Source organism: Esox lucius, chromosome 18 (genome assembly GCF_011004845.1).
Source record: "Esox lucius isolate fEsoLuc1 chromosome 18, fEsoLuc1.pri, whole genome shotgun sequence".
In the NCBI taxonomy this organism is placed as follows: domain Eukaryota; kingdom Metazoa; phylum Chordata; class Actinopteri; order Esociformes; family Esocidae; genus Esox; species Esox lucius.
The window spans coordinates 25,182,352-25,202,730 of record NC_047586.1 but is presented as its reverse complement, the minus strand read 5'-3'; the positions used below and the strand labels follow the sequence as shown (position 1 = coordinate 25,202,730).

Below are 20,379 nucleotides of genomic sequence, written 5' to 3'. Positions count from 1 at the left end.
TCATTTGTAAAGAAAACATGAGTGAGCAGGAAAAACATGTCTTTTATTTTTTATGGGATTCACATTCAACATGGTAACAAAGAAAACAATGAACTGACCCCTGTTCAAAGGTCTGTATACCCTTAGTTCTTAATACTGTGTATTGCCCTCTTTAGCATCAATGACAGCATGCAGTCTTTTGTAATAGTTGTTTATGGTGCCCCAAATTCTTGCAGGTGGTATAGCTGCCCATTCGTCTTGGCAAAATGCCTCCAGGTCATGCAAGGTCTTTGGTCATCTTGCATGAACCGCACATTTGAGATCTCCCCAGAGTGGCTCAATTATATTAATGTCAGGAGACTGTGATGGCCACTCCAGAACCTTCACCTTTTTCTGCTGTAACCACTGGAGGGTCGATTTGCATCTAATCACACAGCTCACATTCCCTCTCTCCTTGTGCCTCTCCATGTGCCCTACTCATTCCATATACTTTATACACTTGGCACCCCTGCTCTTCATTCATTCAATTCAATCATTTTGTCTAAAAAACAGCCATCAAATTGATCAGAAATACAGTGTAGACATTACTGTTGTAAATTACTATTATAGCTGTTTTTTATGTTTCTCTTTCCTAATCACATAAACACACATGAAGGCGATCTGATGCCATTTTTAGACAGCAGACCAAAAATGTATCAACATAGAACCGGCTAAATGGCAACACCATTGGTAAGAAATGTTAGATATGTGTGTTTCTTTAGATTAATGTATATTTTATGGGTTAAGTTAGACTATCCAGTTCACTAAACAGTTCATGTAATAATGTGAATTAATCAGTTTACCTGTCCAGAAGAAAAAGCTCGAAATCAGAGGCGAGCTCCATCCCTTTTAGCAAGCAAGTTTATTTATCACAATTCATACATAGAAGCAATTTACTGTGCTTTACAAAGGTAAAGATTAAAATACAAGAATAAAAACAAATACTAGAATAAAAACATCATATTTGCAGTTGAATGTACTTTACATAGAATAAGAAAATAGAAATAGAATAAAAATGAAAGAGAATAACAAGAAACCAGGCAAGCCTAGTTCAGCCGGACTGCAATAGAAAGTATTGAACAGCCGTTTGAACAGCTTATTAGCTGGTAATAGGCTTTACCAGTATATACTAACTTACTGGAATATTCATAGGAATTGAGCAATTGCTAGCGAGTCTGCCAAAGCTATTTCATTTCATGACATAAGAAGGTATTTCTTTCTTTCATGGCATAACAACATACACATTGAAACAATAACTATCAAGAAAGGTGAGAATAACTTTTTCATAAAGTGAAACGATGAGAGAATCGTGGAAATAAAATAAATAAATGTTGTTTTTCAAAATAGATACGAACTTGAGCCTTCCACATTGTCAGTAAGGTATTCTGTCATGCGGTGCAGGAGTAAGGGAACCAGGCGCAGGCAGAGGTAGTCGGTGTCCATCTTTTAATTAAACAAACACAGAGCACAACAAAAACACAACGAAAGTAAATGGCTGACCTCAGCAGCAAAACGACTGTACATAAAGGTTCTCAAGACTTACATTTAACGGCAACACCCACAACGACATCCAATGACAACAAAAACAATGATCCACAAATGCGGGGAGCAGAGGGGAAACATTTAAACACTTACAAATGGTGTGATAGGGACCTGGTGTGCATGATTGAAGACGTGACAGAAAACAAGTCTGGGATGTGTTCGTAAGTGAGGGGAACTGAGGGTGTATGGAACGGTGGCGCTGCTGCTCACTGCACCATGACACACGTGAGAGGCAGCGTCTTTAACCATAACGCCACAGCATTACGCATTTCACCAGTTGCTAAACACTATTGAGCATTGTGTTAAACTGACTAGTGTTTCTTAAGTTTACCTCCACCACAAATAGTGTCTATGAACTGTTAGCTTTTGCCACTGGCTGTTTGAACAGTTTATTAGTCAGTAATAGGCGTACTGGTATCTACTAACTTCCTAGGAATGATCATAAGAATTGAGCAATTGCTAGCGAGTCTGAAGATGAACCTTTCCATGCCAGAAACAGTCGCAATATAACCGAATACAATTTTAGTTATGGCTCACTGTAACGTAACTACTGTGGCATATGTTGTAGCCAGCAAATATGTTTGTCTGTCCTGACCCAAAACACATGCACGGATGCGTACTTTGAAAATCCACCAGAAACAGTCACGCTAAACTGTTTTATTTCAGGCTGACTATAATGTAGTCACTGGAGGTTTTACCCAGCAAAGTTTCCATCTATACGGAATAATTCATAATGCGTACTTCGCTTTGCCTGCGAGGAGATATGAACTCGGGACCTATAGTTTGCAGGTCCGCTACTCTAACCATTACGCTATTTAAAAAGGGGTAGTCAGGCACTCAGTAAGAGACGTTTGTTCTTCTTGGCCCGCTCTGCTTATGCTTTTTTTATTGTTTTCGCTCTTACTTTATCCAGATCTTCTGTCTTCTTTATTTTCAGTGTATATGCTGTGTTGTAAACAACGGTGAAATTTGCATTTTGTTGTCATCTCTAGCTGCCGTTGCAGCTTCTGTCTGAATTTTTTTTCTTCGCTCCTTATCTCAGACTTGTGCTACCTCCAGGCACTATGCGCATTCACAAACAGAGCCAATCCCTGCCTTGCCAAAGGCAGTTGGCTAAAGATTGGCTGGAATAGGACTGGCTGCATTGTTACTACCAGTGGCACATTGTCAGAGCTGGACTCCGGGTGCGGGGAGCTGTCTGTGGCGCTAACTGTCTCTCTCACAGAGGGCCTCATTTAACTTAGACACCATGCTGTGTACCACTCACTTCACAGAACAACTCCCCAACAAAACATCAGTCTCAACATCAGTCTCAACATCAACAGTGTCCGGGATGCTGGCCTATTAGGCAGAGTTGCAAATAAAAAGACATATCTCAGACTGGCCAATAAAAGGAAAAGATGAAGATTGGCAAAAGAACAGACACTGAACATTGGGAAAGATTGGGAAAAACGTGTTATGGACAGACAAATCTAAATTTGAGGTTCGGATCAAGAAGAAGAACATTCGTGAGACGCAGGCAAAATGTAAATGTGCTCAAGGAGTGCTTGATAACTATGCAACTATACAAGTTATTTGGGTCCGCTTGTATTCTGTCTTCATGGGAGTGGCCACCAAAGTCACTGGATCCCAACTATATTGAGCTTTTGTGGGAGCAGCTTGACCATATGGTACATAGAAAGTACCCATCAAGTTAATCCAACTTGTGGGAAGTGTTTCAGGAAGCATTGGGTGAAATCTCTTCAGATAACCTCAACAAATTTACAACTAGGTCTGCAAGGCTGTAATTGCTGCAAATGGAGGATTATTTGACGAAAGCAAAGTTTAAAGGACCATTATTATTTAGATTAAAAATAATTATTTCTAACCATGTCAATGACTATATCAGAGGTGTCATAATGGTTCCATGGAGAGCCGAGTGTCTGCGTGTTTTCACTCTCACCTTGTACTTGATTGATTAATTAGGTCACTAATTGGTTAGTTTCTACCCTCACCTGGCTGTTTAGGTCTGAACTGCAGACACTCGGCCCTCTGTGGGACAGTTTTGACACCACTGGACTATATCAAGAAGTTTAAGGCCCTTCTCACTGTAGCTAACCTGCCAGGACTTGGCCACAAGAGAACACATGAAGGTTGCAGCAAAGGATTGTTCAAATCTTAGAGAAAGCACGTCGATCAACACACATATTCAACTTGACTTTCAGAGTTAAGGTACAACAGTTTCAACTCACACCATCCATCGCCAAATCAGTGAAATCAGTTTGTGTGGTAGGAGACCCATTGCAGAGAGAGAGGGACAGTCATATGGGGTGGTTTAGGACTTGACTGTTCTGAAGAGGCCAGGAATCAGTCCAAACCTAAATCCTATTGAAAACCTGTGGAGAGATCTGAAAACAGCAGTTAGTAAGCACAGCTGAAATCTGGAGAACTGGAGTTGGCTATAAGATGATTTGATTGCATTTCCATAATCCAACGGCTATACTCCATAATATTTATTCTTGAGTGTCCATACTTTTGTCAATGCCATTTCTGATATATTAGGTTTGGTACTAAATACTTTGATTAATTTATTTTAGAGACAATGTGACTTATTTAAAGGAAGTGCAAGGGTGCTGGTACTTTTGTCCACAACTGTAATACATCAATATTTCCAATGTAAACCTGTCCTGCTGAGATGTAGTTCCCTTCTCATCCCTGGCTCTTATGTCATTACCTACATATCAGCCATTTCCAGCAAAGCACTCATTCTATAAGGGAAAGAAGATTACGGTCTTTGAGATGAGAGGGGTGTACATCAGGCGTGCATGTGAAATTATACTGAATAGGATTTCAATCAGAGTTCATAGTTTTATTGTACATTTATACCTTCATAGGTCATTTAATTCCTACACAACATCACAGGCTTGAGGCACACTGACTGACAAGTTATGATGACAATCTAGTTTGGGATCTTTATCTAGTTTTGAGTAGTTTTTTTTTTAGCAGCAACGTTCCACTGCTGGCTTTCTTCTATTTCTAAGCAAAGTCTGTGCAGGTCGGTCCCTGGATGCATTTATGGTCATTGTAAGGACATTAACCCGGATGCATCAGCAACATTTTCAATCTGGCCCTGCCTTAATCATCCTGAGATTTCAATTGGCTCTTTCCTCTGTATTCCCTGGGTTGTTGCTGTTTAAATAGTACAAATGTGTTCTTGGTCAAGCTAATGTTTAAAAAGATTATTTGAATCATGTCATATCTAAATGCGTAGCTTTTGTATTTCAGAAGCGTTTCTTGGCTCTTTATATCATTCCAATACTCAGTCGATTCTCCCTTTAGTCCTGTTTTTTACGATTAAGGATCTGTGTCCTGCTGAACACAATAGAACCGCAATTACCTATGAAACAAAGCATGCCTAGTCCATAAATAATTTCATGTACTCAACAGTATGAATATGTATGTAATGTTAATGAGGACCTCAATGCTTGGGACATTTATGGAATGCTGTGTTTGGGTTTTGTAATAGGTCTCACGGGTGCTGTTAATCAGGAGTTTCGCACAGTGTTAGCCAGATGGTATTTTCTTAGCCTATCCATGCTAACAATTCAGTTAGCTGTTAGTGTTCCACTCCATGACGCTTGCAATATAATAATATAACAACATCAGTTATTAAATTGTTTCATTTTGAAAGCTAACTAGCTGTCCCAGCTAAAGAATGACAACTGTTTTGGAGGTAGTCATTATGGATGGATAACATTTGACAAAGGAGAGCCAACATGGCATCCAGTTTCAATTACAGACAATGCTTTCATCGCCAAATGGAAACTCTTGCTGTCAGTCCAGCTCTGGCGATAGATGGCATTTACTGTGGTAATGGACAGGGGATTGAATCATCTTATCCTCCTTCCGCTGTTTTGTGTGTGAGTGCGCCCGCACATGATGATATGTCTAAGTTAAATCTCTATAATCCTTGGGGCTGTGTGTCTGGTTGAGTGAAGGTGACAGTTGTGGCTTAGGAAGACCTGCCACCGCATCTCAGATCATCCAAATATGACACTGAAATCCTGGACCCATCCTTTTATCCACCACCTGCCCCCCTTACCTTTTCTCTCCCGCTGCTATCTGATGGTGGAGATTAGCAGATCTATGTTGGAGGGCTCAGGCTCCCAGTTAGACAGTACAATCCTACAACAGCTATCTTAACTTAAAACCACAGAGCATATAATGAAACTGGCAAATTTAGTTGTTTATTCATTTGGTTTATTCAAACAGGGGCAATGTGCAACAAAACTTTAGTCTCAAATGTGAGAAGTGATCCTTTTAGCCAGGTCAAGCTAGCAGGTAATTTACAGATTGCTTTCAAAATGTTTTCTGTTTTGCAGGCAATAAATGCCTCAAGTCTGACCCATTGACTCCACAAGGCACTGGCTATGTTCTCCTGTAATCCTCTGCAAAGCCTTAAGCTACAACTATTTTCAGTGTTTTGTTTTGAGAAATTTTTGCCTCTAGCTGCGCTGACTAGCTTTTTGGGGGGGGCTAAGCAAAATTTGATTTGGGGCCCCCCAGGGACACCGACAAGAATGACAGGGCCCGGGACAGAATTTAACATTTAGGACCCCAACCACGGGCCAAGGAATTTATTAATAGTAATTATACTACAGGTCATAAACGTTTTGTTCAATGTTTTCATTCATAACTAGGCCACATTCAAATCCCTTTGTTTTCAACACATCTTTTCAATTCATAACCTACTCAGTCCCAATCAGCCATTACTTAACTGCTACACATATATAGACTTTCTATTTTAGTTTTGTCCTTCCATTTCTGTGCTCCTAGTTTTGATTGCATGGTGGCAATGTTTTAACCAGACAGCAACAGTACTGTAGTTAGATAACTGTATTGGTTAAATGTGATATTTTTAAGCTGCATTATGTACGTTTTTTTTCAGTAATTACAGCATTTTACTCACCCGTCAGAAAGCGGTTCCGCAACAATGCCCGATAGAGAATCATGTTCCAAATAAAAATATAAAAAATTGAATTACCTGTACAAAAAAAGCGCTAACTCAGAGTTCAACAACGTTCTTCTTAGCCTTGCTAACATTAGCTTAGGGTTCCTGGTAGCTAGCTACAGAGAGTTGGTTTTAAGTCTTCTCCAAAACGCATGCACGGATGCGTACTTCGAAAATCCACCAGAAACAGTCCCACTATAACCGATTTTATTTCAGGCTTACTATAATGTAGGTTTTAGCCTATACGGAAAAATTCATAATGAGTACTTTGCTTCGCCTGCAAGGAGATACAAACTCGGGACCTAAATTTTGCAGGTCCGCTTCTCTAACCACTACGCTATTTAACAAGGGGTAGTCAGTCAACCACTCAGTCAGTCAGTAAGAGACATTTGCTCTTCTTAGCTGACTCCGCTTACGCGGTTCAGCAAAAAAACAGCAAAGAGTAAAAAAACATGAATCCCTTCATCAATGCAATTCTCAGTTTAATAACCGTTAACCTTCTCAATAGTACTAAATACTAACATTGACTGACAAATGAATAATTATATTTAAGCCAACCAAAAGCCCCCCCCCTTACCTCAAGTCTCATTTTCAACAAAATAAAAGCATTACATCACCAATGAAGACAAGTTCCAGTGACAGTAATGCATACCAAGCTATAACTTCCACCTACTAGATTTCAAAGATGAGGTTGTATCCTGTGGATCTAGCAGTACCTTTTTTCTTTTGCTCTCACTCTGATACATAATTATCTTTGTCTCATTTATAAGCCTAAGGGTTTGGTTATGTTTCAGATGAACGTTTTCAGATTTACTAATGGCTTCCTTGACTTTTATTGACACTGCTTTCCTAATGTTGACAGACACCAATAGCAAAGGCTAGAATCAAGACAAAAAATCTACACACCCAAGCCGAAACACCTGTCTGGTACATTTTCCAAATATGTATGTTGCCTTTAAGCTGGAGTGTACACATTCTTGTGGGTACCGGAAAACCAATTCTCCATGTTCCCTATCCCCTTATCCAAACAATTTCCCTAAATGTAACTTTACCCTAACTTTATATATAAACCTAAAAGTAATCCCCATGGTTACCACATGTATAAAATAATAATATAAAACCAGGATCTCGCACACAGATGTTTATAAAAGTGCAGCACACAATGGAGGTGGAGGTCACTATGAGGAGAATAAAAGCATGAAAAAAGTACCTTTAGATACTATTCTCTTCCTCCACATTTTGTTCTGTCCAAAACTACATTTATTTAGCTAAGTCATCTCAAGGATGATCGAAGGACACAGGATGGATTTAAGCTAAATTTGGAGTGTCATGGCAAAGGTTTTAACGACATTTCAAGTTTTTATTTTCAATAATAAATTGTCAAACTTTTCCAAAAACAAATTTTCCCTTTGTAGTTATTGAGTTTTGTGCATCAGTTAATCGCAAAAATAGAAATCAATAATTTATAAACACAAAAATATGTGGAGAAAGTGAATGGGTCTGAATACTTTATGAAAGGCAATGTTTGCACTCACTAAAATAAGTCTGTCTGGATAAGATCCCCTGCTAAATGACTAATAAAACGAATTTAGTTAATTTGTATTGATTAGTTCCTTTTCTCTTTCCCGTAGGGACGACGAACACGCTCTGATCCTGCAGTACTGCCAGACACTTGGTGGGGAGTTGTCTCCCTGCAGCCAGCCCCAGAGCCCCGCCCAGATCCTGCAGGCCGTGGAGAGGGAGGAGCGCAGCGAGCTGGAGCGTGTCATCCAGCGCCTGGAGGATGAACAGAGGTGCGGTACCTCGACTGAGGTGTCCTTCAAAATGTGCACCGCCCTCTTACCAAAGAAGCATGCCTGGTGTTGTCGTCTTCTCAGAGTTCCTCTCCTCGCTATCTCTTTCGGCCAGGCAGACTTTCACACACGCATACCCCCGCGCCCACAGTCACCTCAGGCTCACTCTCAGCTTTCACCCCCTCCGTCTCTCTGTTCCCCTTTGATTAGCGAGCTATTGTAAGGACGGCGGTGACAGTGCGCTTTATTGTTCCCGGAGCTTCACTGTCCACGGCTGTGTCACTCTGTTGGTTTGTGTCGCAGAAATGTAGCAATGCTCCCAGTCCCGGTGTGCTTTATGAGCCAGGATATATGTAATGTAAACCAGTCAATATGCAGCCTACGGTTCTCCACACACACAAACACACACACACACACAGGCCAGGACTCTATCGGTTCTACCTAGGACTGAACTGAGAGAAGGGGAGCAGGAGACTCCAGTAGGGTTATTATGCAGTCTGTGTTGGTCAGATTGTGTGTGCCTCTGATTAATATGCTGTCGGTGTGTGCTTATTTGTCTGCACGTGTAATATGTTGTTTAATCAAGTGCAAGCGCACGTGACAGTCATCTCATCGGTCTGTCGATTCCACAGGAGCCTGCAGAGGGAGTACGAGCTGCTGAAAGAGCAGTACGGGGGCCAGCGGGGGCCCGGCTCTGTGGGCCACTGGGACCCTGAGGGGTCCCCTAACCCTGGCGGGCCGGACGAGGCTGACCTGTTGGCCGAGGCCAAACTTCTACGGCAGCACAAGAGCCGACTGGAGGCCCGCATGCACATATTGGAAGAGCACAACAAACAGCTTGAGTCCCAGCTCCATCGGCTCAGACAGCTACTGCACCAGGTTGGCAACACTCCCAGGGAGAAAGACACTTGCATGTTCCAGCTGTGGCTTTACTTATATTGCACTGATCATACAACAACAAATCCTTCGTAGCTTGGGAAATTGTCATTGTTGCAATCCTAAGTCATTCCTCTCAAGTTTGAATCGGATCATATTCTTGGCTGAGCTAATGAAACCTGACAATATAGTAACCCAATCAGTCTCTTTCATGTTGGTGCCTCACCTGATCGCTCAATATGTTTGGATGGATTTTGAGGTCTGCAGAAAACAGCAGCCCTCGAACCAAACTGAGTCAATCAGAGCAGGCCAATCAGCCGAATGGTATTGACTCGGTCCTGGAGCTGAAAGCAGAGAAGCAGAGCATTAGCCCAGAGAAGATAACGTGACTTGCTGATTATTAGGGGATAAAGGGCTTATTTGAACCACATAATACACACGCCCCACTTTCATGATCTTTGTTCGCCTCAAATCTAACCTTTGCATCTTCCATATACATTACAGACAGTACTCCGATTTCAACATCCTGGCTCCAGGGTGGGAGAAACAGATCCAATCTACAGGGATCGATAAGAATTCTTAATCCTACAAACGTGCTCTGACATTCACAGACTAGTTTTTCGCCTTTCAGCCCAACATGTCGGTTTCTGGTCAAAGGAATTGTTTTCTCTTGATTTCTTCACAGTGGTGAACAGTTTCACAATATTGCATGGACCCTTTAAAATCCATTAAGTGTTTTAGTTTAGATTCCATTCTCTGTTTTCAGGTTTAAAACAATAAAACACAATTAAAAGGCCAATAGAAGATCACATTTAATTTAAACCTTGGTTTGGATTTTTTTTTTCTATGATAAATATTAGCATCATTGTTTACAGTTAAACAAAGTGATTTATACAAAATGTCAACACAGCTATCTTCAATAAAATCATCTGTGACCCGTGGACCAATAAGTGATGCCAGCACTTGTCTGGGTTTGGGGGCTTGGCAGTGGAATAATGTGGTTTTGCCTTGTTGAGCTCTAGCAATGCTTTTGGGGCTGGAGCTCAATGGAGGTAGAAGGCATTTCTTCCGGTGGGTGAAGATTCCGGGTTGGACTGCCTGGTTGAGCAAGCAGCATGATAAGAACCAGAATGGCATTGGATGTATTCCTGCAAGACACATGTCAACCTGAAGCAGTGTCTTAATACTGAATTGGATATCATGAAATGGGGAGGAAAAACTGGGTAAAAGTAAAATTTTTTTTAAATCAAGCAGTCAACATAATTTGCACAGGTTAATGAAGTTAAATGTTTTTGTTTTTAAATCTTATCACATACCAAAAAAAAATCACAACGGTAGCCTTGCCTATGTCCTCTGATACAAGCCATTCTGATACTTATCACAATGCTCATTTAACCAGGATCTATACACCAACACTGGAGGTAAACTCATTCCTTTGCCAACAACGAGTGACCTTGCAAGGACCCAAACTACCACAAGGAGTTGCCTGAGCGTCACAAGAAAAGGCAGCCCTGCCCAACATCCATGTCCCTTTTATGGTCCTTTTGGCACTGTTGGTATGCAGCAACCAGGAGGATTCAAACAAATGTATTTATTTTGATCATGCGCAAATTGAGAGAATTCGACTCATTTCATTAAATATCACATTTGTGCATGTTCACTGCCTCTCCTAAAGAACCTTTCCACTTTTTCAAAAGCAGGCCAGAAAGAAAAGTAGATGAGGACATTTTCAGAAAACACCACAGCCTTTCAAAGCTGCAGGAAATACAAATCACTTCTGCGTTCTGAACATGTCTTATGGTCAAATACATTTTCAATACATTATGTTGATTCCTATGATTTTTGAATATTGCTGAATTATGATTCATTGTCTGTATTCCATGATTCCATCCATGTTTTTTGGCCTTACATTAGATAATAGCTGTACAAAACAGAATTATCTTAAATCCCAGTCAAACAAAAAATAATACATTTAGCACTTGCTCCGTGGTTTATTGAGAGCTATTTACAGCTCTTTTTGTGCTATTCCAAGTGAGCCCTAAAGACGTAGTGTGAATGCTCTGGAGAAGCTTCCATTACGTTAGCCTTTACCACAGCTTTGGGGCTGGAGAGAAGTAAGGAGAAAAGCTCAGGATGGGACAGACAAACAGTCAGGGAGGCAGAAGAGTGGGGGGATAGTATATGCAGGGAAGCTTCATTGATTCGGTCTCTGGAAAGCTAAGGGGCATGTTAGACTCAATAATAAATGTCAGTGGACATCAGAGCAGTTCTGTTCTATGAACCTCAGGTGTGTGTGCGTTCACACGTGTGCATGGCATCACATTTATTTATATTTACCAGAGAGGAAATATAAAATACAGAATTAACTTAGAATACCGATCAAATTATTAAACTCTCTCTGTCTCTCTCTTCATGAGACAAATGAAATGCCTAAGCAGAGTTTGAAAGCCGTTCACGTGGTCCTGCTTTTTCAGGAAAATTAGCTTCACCAAGCAGCCTTCCGTGATTCAGCTGATCTCAAAGCAGGGGCGTAACGGTGTTTGACACTAATTGGGATGGGGCTACAGACGCTGTAAATATCATTAGTTGTGGCGACGCATCCTTTATCCTGGCCCCATTGTGTTCCCCTTGTTTATGACTGATGACTTCTATATACAGAGACCGTTTTGTTGGAAGTCATCACCGGTGAAATACGCCACTCTGAATAATGACGAGCGAGGACTTCATGTTTCAGTAACGGCTGCATGTCCCTCTGTCGCCCACCCCCTGTCCTCTTTTCAACTCCATCCATCTTTCTATCATTCTTTCCCTTTCTCTCAGCCGGAGATAGACTCCAGGGTGAATGGAGTGTCGCTCCCCAGCATGGCAGAACAAGGGTCCCTCACGGAACACACAGGTCAGTTTAGTACACAGACACATGAACATTAATATATACCGGCACACACAGTGTGTTTGAAAGATTTTGTTTGTGCGTTTGTTTCAGATGAGATGTTGGACCACCCACACAACAGCAGCTCTGACCTGGCAGACGTTATGGAACAGATCAACAACTCCTTCCCTGCATGCAGTCGTAAGTTCTGTCTTCTCCACTTACCCTGCCTAGCGATCCTCTTGTCCTCCCTCTCCTCACAATCCCTTTCCCACTCTTTCTCTCAGTTGAGCTAGTTACTGCTGAGTGTGGGTGCTACTCTTGGGCAGGAGCAGGTTATATTTTTCATACTACAAATAGCTTCTGTGTCCCGGCGGGGTTCCATCCTTTTCACTTGTCAGTTATTGGAGCCATGTCTTGTCTTTGGAGCTGACTAAAGGGCGGGCTACGTTATTATCACTGTTTAGAAGGCAAACTAATATATGCCTAACAGTTAAGTACACACGTGCACTACGGTGCAACAGGACCGCTGTCAAGAGAAAACACACCTGGGGGTTTTCCTGACCCATGTAACACAAAAGACTTACCACAAGAGTATGCTGTATGGTATGATATTATACACTACAAGGGTATTTTAGAATGAAATGTAAGAGGTTTTGAGTAGAGAATTAAGCTCAAAGTGTCTTTCAATTGCATTTGAATGACTTAAATCTTGAAATGTAGTTAAAAATCCATTGTAATCTAAATAGTGCTGTGGGGGTATCAATACTGGTTTAATGCTCACCTGACACGCAGGATGGCTCATCAATCGATTTGTTTTAAATCTCAACAACAACAATAGATAATTCCTTGTTTAGTGTGTAGGAGGGGCTCAGGGGTACCTGAACGTAGGCTTCAAACAATCAGTCTAAATGCATGGAGATCTATTTTGTATTGTTTTTTTTTTATTCTCATATGTTGTTTCTGTTTTTCATGTAGCTACAAGCCTCTCCTCGAGACCACAGGTAAGCAGTTCTTCACCCACATTATAATTGTTTCACTCAGGATCAGATAATCTGAAATTATCTGACGCTAATAATAAAGTATGTTATACTGTCATTAGCGGTAGATGAGGACATGGTTCAGGGGAGGAGCCCATTGAAGTATATTCTATGTACAGTGCTGCTTGAAAGTAGTAAAGAGTTTGGTCGGGACTCAGAGACAAGCAATGCAAGTAATTGTCCACTGAGAGACAAATTATTTACAAATCGAGTGCATTTAACATGATGGACTGAGGCGAAGTGGAAAACTGTCCTGTGGTCTGACGAATCAAAATGTGAGATTGTTTTGGGCATCATGGACACTGTGTCCTCTGGGCTAAAGAAGAGGGGGTCCATCCGGTTTAAGTTATCAGCGCACAGTTCAAAAGGCAGCATCTGGGATGGTATGGGGGTTCATTAGTGCACATGGCATGGTTGATTTGCACATCTGTAGAAGCAACAATATATACAGGTTTTGGAGCAACATATGCTGCCATCCAACCAATGCCCTTTTTCAGGGAAGGCCTTGCTTATTGCAGCAAGACAATGCCAAACCACATTCTGCACGTATCACAACAGCATGACTCTGTAGTAAGAGTCCGGGTGCTAAACTGGCCTGCCTGCAGTCAAGAACTGTCACTCATTGAAAACATTTGGTGCATTATGAAATGACAAATACAACAAAGGAGACCCTGAACTGTTGAGCAGCTGAAATCCTACATCAAGCAAGAATGGGAAAACATTTCACTTTCTTAACTACAGCAATTGGTCTCCTCAGTTCCCAAATGCTTAAAGAGTACTGTTAAATGAAGAGGTGATGCAACACATTGGTAAACATGCCCCTGTCCCAACTTTTTTGAAACGTGTTGCTGGCCTCAAATTCAAAATGGGCATGTATTTTCCAAAAACATTTCTCAGTTTTAACATTTGATATGTTGTCTTAGTACTATTGTCAATTAAGTATAGGGATGAAATTATTTGCACATCATTGCATTCTGTTTTTATTTGCATTTTACGCATCATCCCAACTTTTTTGGAAACGGGGTTGTGCATTGGCTGGATCTGACACAGGCAGAACATGCCAGACACCCCTCAAAACTCAGTAGTTTTGTAATGAGGACTGGGCAAAAGTCCATTAAAAAGATGTCAGGACCTGATTAGTGGCTATAGGTGGTTTTCTTATTACTGCTAATGGAGGTTCCACAAGAAAGGGTTTACATATTTTTTTCACACATGAAATATAAATCATAAATGAAAATAAATCCTATATCTTATGTCCCTTATTTGTAATGTCTTCATGGGTTTATTTTTTTATTTTATACAAAAATAATGATCATCCTTGTAGGGTTCACAAACTTTCAAGCAGCACTATGTATCTTGGATCTGTAGGCAGGGAAGGATTTTGACTGAGGGCCAGTTGATGAGACAAAAATGTTAACATGCTGTCACTGTAATTACTGTTCATTCTGCTTCTGTTCACTCCCTTTTCCATCTCCCTTTGTTTCTCGCTCTCCTGCCTCTTCACATCTCAGCACATCTCCACTCTCCCTGTTGCCTTTACAAGCCAATTAAACCATGTATTTGTTACAAGACACATTTCCCCACCCTTTCACAAAGGCTTATTTCTTTTCCCTCTCTAGTTAATAATAAAAAAAAAATCTCTTAACCCTATGTGAGCCATTGTTCCCCCATAATTAAATCTAACCTAGGTCACTTTTGATATTTATGCACCTTAGTCAACACACCAAGAAATGTGCTTAGGACAATTTTTTCCACGCTCAGTTTTCCTTTGTTCTCTTCATTCCTATCTAACTCCATTAAAAGGGGTTCCTTGGTTGTTATTTTTTTAAAGCCCAGAATGCAGTTGAAATTGGTTCAGATGTCAATTCTACTGTTCCAAGAGGAGACCCCAGTGCTGCATTAAAAATACTTTCCACAAACCCGTAGCGCCCACCTGTGCTCATCCTGTCTCTTAATGGATAGTGAAGGGCTTGAGGGATGGCCAGTCCATGTGCCATCCTGCCCTGATTGCATTTTAAGAGCCTCCTGATTCTCTCCATGCAATATCTGCTGATGAAGAGAAATCAACAGCTTTCACAGTACATTGCAAAATATTATTATCTACGCATCCCTGAACTCTCATTTTCTCCCCTTATACAGTGGGGAGAACAAGTATTTGATCCACTGACGATTTTACAGGTTTTCCTACTTACAAAGCATGTAGAGGTCTGTAATTTCTATCATAGGCACACTTCAACTGAGAGAGACAGAATCTAAAAAAAAAATCCAGAAAATCACATTGTAGGATTTTTTTATAATTACTTTGCATTTTATTGCATGACATAAGTATTTGATCTCCTACCAACCAGTAAGAATTCCCGGCTCTCACAGACCTGTTAGTTTGTCTTTAAGAAGCTCTCCTGTTCTCCACTCATTACCTGTATTAACTGCTCCTGTTTGAACTTGTTACCTGTATAAAAGACACCTGTCCACACACTCAATCAAACAGACTCCAACCTCTCCACAATGGCCAAGACCAGGGAGCTGTGTAAGGATATCAGGGATAAAATTGTAGACCTGCACAAGGCTGGGATGGGCTACAGGACACTAGGCAAGTAGCTTGGCGAGAAGGCAACAGCTGTTGGTGCAATTATTAGAAAATGGAAGAAGTTCAAGATGATGGTCAACCTCCCTCAGTCTGGGGCTCCATGCAAGATCTCACCTCGTGGGGCATCAATGATCATGAGGAAGGTGAGGGATCAGCCCAGAACTACACAGCAGGACCTGGTCAATGACCTGAAGAGAGCTGGGACCACAGTCTCAAAGAAAACCATTCCTAACACATTACGCCACCATGGATTAAAATCCTGCAGCGCAAGCAAAGTCCCCCTGCTCAATGTCCAGGCCCGTCGGAAGTTTGCCACTGACCATCTGGATGATCCAGAGGAGGAATGGGAGAAGGTCATGTGGTCTGATGAGACAAAAATAGAGCTTTTTGGTCTGAGCTCCACTCGCCGTGTTTGGAGGAAGAAGAAGGATGAGTACAACCCCAAGAACACCATCCCAACCATGAAGCATGGAGTTGGAAACATCATTCTTTGGGGATGCTTTTCTGCAAAGGGGACAGGACGACTGCACCGTATTGAGGGGAGGATGGATGGAGCCATGTATCGCGAGATCTTGGCCAACAACCTCCTTCCCTCAGTAAGAGCATTGAAGATGGTTCGTGGCTGGGTCTTCCAGCATGACAACGACCCGAAACACACAAGCAGGGCAACTAAGGAGTGGCTCCTTAAGAAGCATCTCAAGGTCCTGGAGTGGCCTAGCCAGTCTCCAGACCTGAACCCAATAGAAAATCTTTGGAGGGAGCTTAAAGTCTGTATTGCCCAGCGACAGCCCCGAAACCTGAAGGATCTGGAGAAGGTCTGTGGGCCAATATCCCTGCTACAGTGTTTGCAAACATGGTCAAGAACTACAGGAAATGTATGATCTCTGTAATTGCAAACACAGGTTTCTGTACCAAAAATATTAAGTTCTGCTTTTCTGAGGTATCAAAAACTTATGTCATGCAATAAAATGCAAATGAATTATTTAAAAATCATACAATGTGATTTTCTGGATTTTTTTAGATTCTGTCACTCGCAGTTGAAGAGTACCTATGATAAAAATTACAGACTTCCACATGCTTTGTAAGTGGTAAAACCTGCAAAATCTTCAGTGTATCAAATACTTGTTCTCCCCACTGTAGATGCAACTGCTTGTAGACTAATTTTCTACATTTGGAAGAGAGAATTTGCTCTGTTTACTGTGAATTATTTTGACTGAGTGATTATTTTGACAGTGAAATGCTCTACCCAGAAATAACACTTTTTGGTCTTGATCATTATTGACATCTCTGGCAAGTTTGTTTAGTGTAGCTAATGTGTTTGTGGACGTCTAAGTGGATGTTACAATAGGTAATGTGTGTTTTATCTGTGTTTTTAGGTCATGTGAGGACCATCAGCAAAGTTTGTGTCCGCGCAAGCGTGTTTTTGGAGAGACACATGTACACTTTCCTTGCTTCAAGTTTCCGGAAGGGCAGAACCTAGCAGGAGACCCCCCCCCCCCCCTTAAAACCCAAAGACAGACAGGACCACAAAACGTTACTATTACCACGTCGTAGTTGTCTTGTACTATGCAAAATGTAAATTTTTTGAACAGTAGATTGTACTTGGAGTCGGTTAAACATTTGTCAGTGATTTGTATGATTATGCCCATGAACATCATGAACTTGGGACTACGAGGCTTTGTAAACATGCTTTTTGCGGGGAGGGGATTAGATTTTTGTTGTTTGCTTTATGTTCTGCTTTTACTGGGAATCAAACTGTTACATGGCTTTTATCCCACTGCTCTCCTCTGGTTATGTTCTACCGCCGTCCTCCTGAAGAATATGGTCACTGTTTTTCCGTTGATTTGGGAAATAATTCCCTGTTTTAAGATAATGGCCTCAAATGATAATTTTAGACTCTTGTCTTTTAGACTGTCCATAGGCTCCCTGTCCTCAAAGCAACACTTTTTAATTGTTTTTTATTTTATTTGTTTACTTTTCCTCCCTTTAAAATGTCATGTGATTCTGTCGACGTCGTCATGCCAGCCACAATTTTAACTTAACCCCTTCTGTGCCTATACAGTTGTCATTCCAAGTGTGGCAGACTGACTTTAACTTTGTGGAAATTGTTAGATTGTTGTGTAAAGGAAAAAGCGTCCGAAAAAATAAATCAATTGAACCCAAAGCGGTTCCGAAACAACCATGTTTGTAAGAAGGCCACTGTTGGTCATTGTTTAGAATAGTTTTATAAATCTGTGTGTAAAAAAATCTGAAGAAAGCCATGATTGCCTTGCTACCTCAGACACAAACACATTTTCATTTTGCGTAGTCTGTAACTTGCTTCATTTCCATGTTACTGTACTTGCAACAAGAAAACATCCTAAGTGTTATGCTTATAGATGTGTACTGCTGTGGGGAAATATCCGGTTAGAGTAAAAATAACAGACATTCTATAATACTTCACTGTCAATGGGTTGCTGCTCTCTGCACCACCCCAAATCAATATACTGTATTTGTATGTGATGATTTCCATTCAGACTTCTAGCACTGCTCCCTATCTCGCTCTCCCTCTCTCTCTCTTCCCCCTCAAACACAGTAATGCGTTGTGTTTTGTGCTATGCTATCCTGTAAGAGTTTTTAACAACACTACTATAACCTCCAAGTATGTCTTTGGACTGAAGATTATGGTGATAATATAGCTGTATCTTCTTCACTGAGGTATGTAGTATAGATTGACCACACTACATGTAATATGGCTACATATGTTTTATTCTAAATAAATTTTTATAACAGCTGTTCTTTACACTGATTCTTGGTTCACACATGTACTCATAATGAAGGCTTCTCTAGAAAGTGAGTTAGGCGACTGGATTTTGGTTACGTAATACGTAATACCACCCAACGAAAAGTGTTAAAATGGCTAGATTAAGTATGGTTTTGTTTGCAGTACAAGTGTCCACTGCAAAAAAGTTTAGCAATCAAGTGACATTGTGAATGTGAATAATAAAGCTTTGTTGGGTTTGTCACAGATAACATCCAGTAAATATGACTTTGCAATAAAGCTTTCAATCACCATTGGTACATTTTGCAACATGCCTTATGTAAACTTGTTTTTCACTCCCTTCCTGCGAACTTCTAACCAGGAGAAAATTACCCAGAATTCAACGGCGTCGCATGGCTGTCATCCGTAGCGGTTCTAATGGAAATAGTCCTCATTATCAGCAGAAATCTGCTACTTCACCAGGCGCCCATTGAAGGCTTTATCATTATTATTTATCAAAGGAATTGATTGCGCAACGGGAGGTTTCGTCATTATAATAGGTTACTAGAGGAAGGAGCTGAGCAGGAACTGAGGGCAAATGAATGATGAGAAGTAATTAGCCAACGTACTCCGCTTCCTCCCTGGCTAACTCCGTCCTGTCGACTCACTTTTTCACTAGAGAAATATTACTTGCATCCAGAAGTGTTCATCATTTATTTCCCTTTTATTGAATGAGTAAGGGATGTCTTATCTCGGGGATTAGAGACATGTTAGGGTTTTCAGTGTTGTCAGCCAACAACACCATGAATTACATTTCACTTAGATTAGATTCCACTTCATTGTCATTGAACAAGTACAGTACAGTACAACGAAATGCATTTAACATCTAAACAAAAGTGCAACTAGAACAGGGCAGAAATGTACAAGTATTAAGTATAATGAATGTTACAGACATGATATACAAATGTGCAATGGTTAGGTGCGCACTTGCTAATTCCGTGCTGTCCACTCCTTTCACCGGAGAAATATTACTTTCATCCAGAACTATTCATCATTCAGGCCCGATTCCACAGGGGGGCAAAAGGAGGCATTGCCCCCTCAAGTAGAAAGTCGTGCCCCCTCAGTTTTGTTTTCCCATATACAACTATCGTATACTTTACATGCGTATTTACGTTTCAACGTAATTCGTCTCAGGGGGCGGGGTGCGCAGTGATTAGACATGCCTCCTCATTTATACAAAATGCACCCACAGCCATCTCATCCTGACGCCGGCCCTGACATCATGTATTCCCGTTTTATCGAATGATTGTGGAATGTATCTCGGGGATGAGAGACATCTTGTCAATTCACAAACTACATTTATGTATGCTCATCGCTGATACAGCAATATTTGCTATTATTTTTCATAGATTAGTTTAGCAATCATTCACATTTCTTTCATTCCATCCATTTTTTCTGGACATCTCTCCACCATTAATCTTTTTAAGTTTATCGTGACAAATCCTTATGCTGTTAGGAAATGGCAATGTTGTGGAAATTCTCACTCAATTCTCCTCACTGTTCATACAGCATGGTGATCTGCCATAGAAGACATTATACTCAGACAAACCCCCTGATAGTTTCCTTAATCTATTTGTCAAGCCTTCAGCATTTACCTCAGAGTCACCCATTCGTTTTATTGCAGCTATAGACATCTGCGTGCTGGACAAGTCTGTGCTTCATCTTATATCCAGTCGCACACTACTGTTCCACGTTCCTTCCAATAGTTCAATAATGCAATAGCAGCCAGCAAACACTAAATGGTAAGTAGATCAAGTCTTTCATTTCCTATGGCACTCCTGTTCAAATACAGATATGAATTTCTCCTACTTCTCGCGGTGTCAATTAGTCAGAAACAACCGCAGCGATGTTCTCACTTGTAAAG

General features: G+C 40.9%; 1 protein-coding gene across 1 annotated transcript in view; it reads left to right on the top strand.

The window, feature by feature from the left end:
• Positions 1 to 18,489, top strand: part of utrn (utrophin) — a 223,198-nt gene extending 204,709 nt beyond the window's left edge. Inside the window, 6 exon segments of the mRNA XM_029114547.2 lie at positions 8,182 to 8,343; positions 8,976 to 9,222; positions 12,040 to 12,115; positions 12,203 to 12,289; positions 13,067 to 13,092; positions 17,092 to 18,489. Coding sequence (XP_028970380.2) covers positions 8,182 to 8,343; positions 8,976 to 9,222; positions 12,040 to 12,115; positions 12,203 to 12,289; positions 13,067 to 13,092; positions 17,092 to 17,100 — 607 coding nt within the window. The 3' untranslated portion in view covers positions 17,101 to 18,489.
• The last annotated feature ends 1,890 nt before the right edge of the window (positions 18,490 to 20,379 follow it).